The 8,021-nt window shown below is 43.2% G+C and overlaps 1 protein-coding gene across 1 annotated transcript in view; it reads right to left on the bottom strand.

The window, feature by feature from the left end:
- LOC107297190 (probable E3 ubiquitin-protein ligase MID2) overlaps nt 1–7,634 on the bottom strand; it is a gene marked incomplete at its 5' end in the record, with an annotated part of 33,763 nt that extends 26,129 nt beyond the window's left edge. Inside the window, one exon of the mRNA XM_015826550.1 lies at nt 7,527–7,634. Within this exon, the coding sequence (XP_015682036.1) occupies nt 7,527–7,634 (108 nt within the window). The remainder of the gene's footprint in view (nt 1–7,526) is intronic.
- Between the last annotated feature and the right edge of the window lie 387 nt (nt 7,635–8,021).

Below are 8,021 nucleotides of genomic sequence, written 5' to 3' on the forward strand. Positions count from 1 at the left end.
GTGCTGAATACATTGAATTAGAACGGGGAGGGGGACATCAGATATCTGATCCAAATTCCTCCTTTGTTGACCAGTCATCTAGTCTTCAAACAGAAGACCCTATACCATTCCAGACAAATGGCTGTCCAGTCTCTTCTTAAAAACCACCAGTGATGGATCACCCACAACTTCTGGATGTTCCACTGATTAATTGTTCTCACTGTCAGGAAATTTCTTTTTATTTCTAGCTTGCTTCTCTCCTTGATGAGTTGATAAATGACTAGAGTTCACCTCATGTTCCCCAGTTGGAAAGCATTATTTTGGAAAGCCAGGTTTAGTAGGTAAGGCAGGTTTGCAAAAAAAAAAAAAAAAATGCAAACATAAAGGCATATGCTAATCACCAACCATCTTTTTTAGGCTTTTCTTTGTCTTGGAGGAAGCTGCGAAAAGCAACAAAAATTATTACGGGGCTGGAGGCTAAAACATGCGAAGAACGGTTGCAGGAATTGGGCATGTCTAGTTTAATGAAAAGAAAGACTAGGGGAAGACATGGTAGCAGTCTTCCAATATTTGAGGGGCTCCTACAAAGATGAAGGGGGTCAAACTATTTTTCCAAAGCACCAAAAGACAAGATAAGAAATAATGGTTGGAAACCAACCGAGGAGAGAATCAACCTAGAATTAAGGAGAAATTTCCTAACGGGGAGGACAATTAATCAGTGGGACGGCTTGCCTCCAGAAGTAGTGGGTGCTCCATCACTGGAGGCTTTCAACAAGAGATTGGACAACCATTTGTCTGGAATGATATGGGGTCTCCTGATCGAGCAGTGGGTTGGGCTAGATGGCCTCCAAGTTCCCTTCCAACTCTATTATTCTGTGTACTATGGCTCCTCCAGAGTCCCTAGAGCCCAAAGAGTGCAGGAGCATTTCGCATTACTTTGCCACCATTATTACAAAGACTGCATAATGACATTGTTTTATCCCCTCTCTGGTGCAATGTGAATTAAAAAGGGTTGTGTGTGGAAAGTTGTTGTTTCATCCCAGCCGCCCCTTCCAGGGAGATGCACCTTGCATACCTAGCTCCACCCGATTCCTTCCCTAGGATTACTGGATTATTTCTATGCTTCGCAGGGAACAGGGAAACGTGACAGCAACTCTCCAAACGCTTCCTTGTCGGCTTCTAAATCTGAGCTGAAGTAGCTGCCAAGAGCAGGCTGTCAGTCTGAGCCCCTCTCTGACAAGTGACGGGGAAACGAGAAGAGACCCACGCCCACGGCTGAAATGTGGCAGCATCGTTCTCTGTGGGTGCCTGTCACTTCTGTCAAAGAAGGTGCGATTAACCCTTGCCCCAACGGCAGCCTCAACTCCATTCCTACGTCCCCTGGAACCTTTACCTTTGCTCTGCTCAAACTCTTAAGTGGGTGTTGTTGTTTTTATTTGTTTGTTTTTGCTGGGTTTTGTTTTTTACACTCTTGCATCCAGAAATCCTAGATGAAAGGCAATACAAAATCTGCAGGCAAGCATCAGCTTACAAAACAAGAATTCACAGGTTCTTGGCACTCTCTGAGCTTGGCTGTTTTCTTGCAGACGTTTCGTTCCCCAAACTAGGTAACATCATCAGGGCTAATGGGTGCTTTCTGAGGTGTTTGATGCCCATATGTGGCACCAACAAAGGAGAATATTTGTAGGGTTGAAATCAGGGGTCCTTGGTGCTGTCTGAGCTTGGTTTCATTCCCCAAACTAGGTAACATCATCACTGCTAGCATAGATGAAATGTTTGAGTGAAGCTATTTTCCAAAGCGCCTGAAGGCAGGACAAGAAGCAACGGATGGAAACTAACCAAGGAGAGAAGCAACCTAGAACTAAGGAGAAACTTCCTGACAGTGAGAACAATTAACCAGTGGAACAACTTGCCTCCAGAAGCGGTGAATGCTCCAACACTGGAAGTTTTTAAGAAGAGACTGGACAGCCATTTGTCCGAAATGGTGTAGGGTTTCCTGCCCGAGCAGGGGGTTGGACTAGATGACCTCCAAGGTCCCTTCCAACTTTATTATTATTATTATTATTATTATTATTATTATTATTATTATTATTATTATTATTATTATTATTATTATTATTATTATTATTATTATTATTATTATAAACCACCAAGCTCGGAGGGTGCCAAAGACTTCTCATTTCAACCCTGAGTTACAAATATTCTCCTTTGTTGGCAAGAATTCACAGCTAGCCATTCCATTCCCCACAATCTCAGACTTAGGAGTTAGATTTCCACACTATAGCAGACTAAAATGAGGTTGAGTAAAGGGTTCAGTGTAGGGTGGAAACCCAGCCATCATTCAACCTCATTCGTCTTGTATGTAGTAATTCTCTCTCTCTCTCTCTCTCTCTCTCTCTCCCTCTCTCTCTCCCCCTCTCCTTCTCTCTCTCTCTCTCCCTCTCCTTCTCTCTCTCTCTCTCTCTCTCTCCCTCTCTCTCTCTCTCCCTCTCCTTCTCTCTCTCCTTCTCTCTCTCTCTCTCTCTCTCTCTCCCTCTCTCCAGCTCCAATACCTGTTTTCTTTCTACATGAGGCTCCCACCTCCCTACTACCACCTTAAAGTTCCCTCCACCACAAAAGGTCTCTTGGTTACACGCGAGGAACTGTCACTGAGAAAATCAGAGCTGAGGTAGGAAAGAAAGCATCCCCTATTTCAGAAATAGAATAAATTTTTAAAAAGCCGTCAGCTATATTGTCACAATACCATCAACGAGAGGGAAAATAAAACGCAGGGAATGTTATCAAAGATAAAACGGCAAACATTCAAAGAAATGCAGCACCAGATATGATGGCAAGCCTATCATACGCCGCCTTGTTCCAGTTTTTAGCCAAGGGAAAAAAGCTGTAAGAATAGAAGACAGAATAACAGAGTTGGAAGGGAACTTGGAGGTCATCTAGTCCAACCCCTTGCCCCGGTAGGAAACCCTATACCATTTCAGAAAAATGGTTGTCCAATCTCTTCTTAAAAACTTCCAGTTTTGGGGCAAGTTGTTCCACTGATTAATTGTTCTAACAGTCTTGAAATTTCTCCTTAGTTCTAGGTTGCTTCTCTCCTTGGTTAGTTTCCACCCGTTGCTTCTTGTCCTGCCTTCAGGCGCCTTGGAGAATAAGTTGACTCCCTCTTCTTTGGGGCAGCCCCTCAGATATTGGAAGGCTGCTATCATGTCCCCCCTCGTCCTTCTCTTCATTAAACTACACATACCTAATTACAAATTACAAATGCCCAAATTTGGGTTTTCATTTAAAAAAAAAGTCATCTGATGGAAACAATCAGTTGTAGTCATCTTATAAGGCAAGAAGATTGCCTCCAGAAGTTGTGGATGCTCCAACAGGGAAGTTTTTTAAGAAGAGATTGGACAACCATTTGTCTGACATGGTATAAGGTCTCCTGCTTGAGCAGGGGGTTGGACTAGAAGACCTCCAAGGTACCTTCCAAATCTCTTATTCTGTATTTTGGAGGTAATTCACTCCATCCAATAAAGATTTACAAAGCCAACCCTTGGAAACTTTAAGTAAGCTTTCAGAATAACACTTCCAGGCTAGAATTGCCAAATATGTATCACAACTGAGCATTTTAAACCTAAAATTTGCTCCTTGATCTTTGCAGGGCCCATCTTCAAAAATAACCCCATGTCAGATGATCAACTACTCCCCCATTATGGAAGATATTAGGAGCACGGTTTCCCCAATCAAGGACTGCAAAGCAGAGATACACCCTCCAAAACTATATCTTCTAAGATACAAGTGGAAGATATTTAGATGTGGTTATCTCTCTTGGATAGGTGGAAATTATGACATTTGTACTCCAGAATCTTTATCTGGGATCAATAAATAATTCTGTTATTCTGTTCTATCTGTGGAGATCCTCAATCATCCAAGTCATGGTTGTCCCAAAGGTGCTTTTTCCAAAAGACACCTGGATTTTCTTGGGTATTTTTTTTTTCCTTGAAAACATTTCACTTCTCACCCAAAAAGCTCCAAGAAGAAAAAAACACACAAGAAAGTCCAGCTGCCTTTTGGAAAAGCACCTTTGAGACATATGGCAAGTATACTGTAACAAGAATAGGGCAGTCCTTTGATTTCCTGGGGTTAATCTTACTGGAGTCCCTGAGCTGTCTAGAGAGAAACAAGCATTGGCCAATTCCAAGCTCTGATGAACAAGCAAACATCCTCTTTTCCCAGCATAATGCCTGAAATCTTCTCTTTTAGATTGAAGGAGAGAGGTGAAAAGTCTTGGGCCAGGCTGAGGACAGACACGTCTTGTGATGGAATTGTACGTTTACAGCCAGTGACAATTTAATGGATGTCAGATGTTGTGCTCCAGTCTAGGCTGCTCCTGCTATCTTGTCACAGTTGGCCAAACATAACTAATAAAAAGAGGCATTGGCCAGGGGCATTGTGTTGCTGTTTAATCTAACAAGGTGCTGGAACCAAATTTGATTTCAAGAACAAGGGGAGTTTCTATAATTGCCCAGTGTTGGAAGCTCCAGAGTAAAGAAAGAACAAGAAAAAAATTCACAATGTCCCCAGAGGCCATTTACTACTGCCTGAGCAGACAGCAAAGACAAAATCCAGCAGAAAATAAGCAAAAATGGTGGAGGATTTCAAACCAACAAAGAGGGGAAAAATTGCTTTGTGGCTGAAGATCTCCAGTTCAATCTTTGAACTCTTCACTGCCAAAACAAGGGGTCTGAAAGGAAGCGATTAAACAGGTCTAGAGAACTTTTGTGAGTTAGGGAGTCATGGACTTCAATAAGGACTCACCGTAGTCCTGCTCCATTAGAATTTAGCATTCCAAAAAGCTTCTTTTCATTTTAAATCTGAAGGATGCTTGTTGCAAAGTCAGGCTAACCTACTGGGCCAGTTTCTGGCATCACGTTTATTTACAAGGATGCTTTTGGGTCTTGAGTAAGCTCTAGATGTAGTTTGAAAAAGTAAAAATTCCGGGTGCCTACATGCCTTAAAACGGGTCCATAACAATCAAGTTGGCAGGAGAAATGCAGAACATTCTAGGGACCTGAAAGACAAGGAAGAACTGTCTTCAATTTGTCCTCTAGTAAATCAGTGTTTTATGGCTTGCTATACCCATCAGGTCTTGTGAATGGGCAATCTTCCCATGATGCCATTATGGAACAGATATTTTAAAAATATTAAATGTGCCTCCGGACCAAAGAAATTGAGGTCCCCCTGGAGTTCATGGACAAGCAGTCCAACCTGGTACAAGAATAACACTTGTATTCTTGGAAAAGTTGACTCTTCTGGCATAAAATGGGCTTTGCTCTCCTAAGAAATGATCTTCTCTTGGATATCTTCCGGGTTTCTTCAGCCGGAAATTTAACTACAAGGCTGCTGTGCAGAGCAAGTAGCAGCTTCCTTTNGAGGTCCCCCTGGAGTTCATGGACAAGCAGTCCAACCTGGTACAAGAATAACACTTGTATTCTTGGAAAAGTTGACTCTTCTGGCATAAAATGGGCTTTGCTCTCCTAAGAAATGATCTTCTCTTGGATATCTTCCGGGTTTCTTCAGCCGGAAATTTAACTACAAGGCTGCTGTGCAGAGCAAGTAGCAGCTTCCTTTCTTCCACCCTGCCAAAATCTGCAGGTAGCTCCGTTCCTGCCAATCTTTCTCTGCTCACCTTCTTTCTTCATTACTGGAAAATGTCACCGCCAATGCTATGCAAAAGAAAGGTGCTCATTCCAGCAAACAGCAGGCAGACCAGGCTTCAAACAGCTGTTTGCACAAGGAAATGACTCTCCTGCTGAGATTTAATGGGTTGATGGATGGTTCATCTATGCCCAAACTCATCAAGAAGATGATCCGGAGATAGAAAAGAGGGAGGGAGAGTCAGAAGGAGAGGGAGCTACCAAAACATGGTGAGAGGAGCCTGGTAAAATGTCAAGCAGATTTTAATCTACCTCCAACACCTTAAAAATGCTTCCTCCTTTGAGGAGAAGGTCCTCAAGGAAGCATCCTGCATTATCCTAATCAAGGAGAGAAGCAACCTAGAACTAAGGAGAAATTTCCTGAGAGTTAGAACAATTAATCAGGGGAACAGCTTGCCTCCAGAGGTTGTGGGTGCTCCATCACTGGAGACTTTTAAGAAGAGTCTGGACAACCATTTGTCTGAAATGATATAGAGTTTCCTGCTCGAGAAGGGGGTTGGACTAGAAGACCTCCAGGTTCCCTCCCAACTCTGTTATTCTGTTCATGTCAGATTTCATAAACCAAAGTATTTGACATCTCAAACCAAAGATCTATTACTGCTATTGAAATCAAAACAAAACACTTTGCCCCCAGCTGTTAAGTTTCCCTCCTGTTCCTCCCACCCTTAATGCCAAATCTAAGAGGGCAGAAACACTGCCCAGACATTTTCAGAAATCCAAAGCTTTGACCCGAGAACACACAAAACCCTCTTGCTAAAAATATTCTCCACCAATGGGGAAAAACCAGTCCTGAAATCATAATCGCCAGCTGTCTTTTTCTGGTTTACTTTTGGGGAGGTGAGCAGTTAATACGATTCGTGTTAGCTTTGTCAGTCATGCGATGCCTTCTGGCATTGGGGTCCCTCTTCCGCTGGTCTTCTACCTTCTAAGATTCTAAGGAATCGTTTTAATTTCAAGCATGTCTTGGGAATTTCAAACAATCGAAGCTGGGCAAGGATCATACCTTGCAGAAGCCCATGTAGGAGCAGCTGCAACTCATGGCACAGAAGTAACAGTCACCTGGACACATTTCCCTGTCTGATTCACAAGGCAGAGAGACTTGTAATACCCACATAACAAACATCTTTTTTTCAGTCAAAAACTGACAGTCTCGGCACACTGTGCCATTACTGTCAGGCCAACTTGATGTGATCGCTGAAGGAGCTGCTAATTTTTCTCTGATGGCTAAGTTCATGAATATTAAGTTGGTAGTTTATGCACTGTTCGTGAATATTAAGTTGATAATGGTGTACTTGTTCAGGAAATATATTTCTGTGGTGGCTGCTTTGGGGAATCTGACCATAACAATCATACTTATTGTTATTAAGAGCTGTGGTGACACAGTGGTTAGAAGGCAGTATTGCAGGCTAACTCAGCTCACTGCCAGGAGTTCGATCCTGACTGGCTCAAGGTTGACGCATCCTTCCATCCTTCCGAGATCAGTAAAATGAGGGCCCAGATTGTTGGGGGCAATTTGCTGATTCTATAAACCGCTTAGAGAGGGCTGTAAAGCACTGTGAAGGGGTATATAAGTCTAGGTGCTATTGCTATTGCTATTATTGCTGTATTTTGCAGTGGAAACCAAACAGTTGGACAACGGAAGGGTTGATCTTCTGAAAAGTAGTCTATAAACTCATAAAGGGAGCTGGCTTGCCAACCAAATAGGGCACTGAGGTTCTATCACACCAAGAAAACAGCTGCCCTAAAGAGAAGCACTCAGAAATAAAGTGGGCTTCGCACTCAATCAGCAGCTTCTGTTAACCATTCCAACTCCACTCCCGTCTCCTAACAGCATCGCTGTCCTACCTTCGTCTCTTTGATCTTGACAGCGATCACTTGCTTGCGCTGGCGGATGATGTCCACTAACTTATCGCATTCCTCCATCAGTTTGGCCTCATGCATGGCTGTGTTTACCTAAACAGGAGAGAAAACAGAGGGGAAGGAGGAACCGGTAAGAATGGAGCAGAGTGAGGACTATGTATGTCCTGTCTATAGCAAATGCTATAAGAGTTTGGTCTAGTGGTTAAGCCAGTAGGCTAGAAATTGGGAGACCGTGGGTTCTAGTCCCACCTTAGGCATGAAAGACAACTCTCTGACTTTGGGCCAATCACTAGGAGACTATGAGTTCTAGCCCCGCCTTAGCCATGAAAACCAGCTGGGTGACTTTGGGCCAGTCACCAGGAGACAGAGAGTTCTAGTCTCACTTTAGGCATGAAAGCCAACTCTCTGACTTTGGGCCAATCACCAGGAGTCTGTGAGTGGAACGGCTTGCCTTCAGAAGTTGTGGATGCTCCAACACTG

The sequence above is a fragment of the Protobothrops mucrosquamatus genome, unplaced genomic scaffold (genome assembly GCF_001527695.2).
Source record: "Protobothrops mucrosquamatus isolate PMUCROS unplaced genomic scaffold, P.Mucros_1.0 scaffold3177, whole genome shotgun sequence".
Lineage (NCBI taxonomy): Eukaryota > Metazoa > Chordata > Lepidosauria > Squamata > Viperidae > Protobothrops > Protobothrops mucrosquamatus.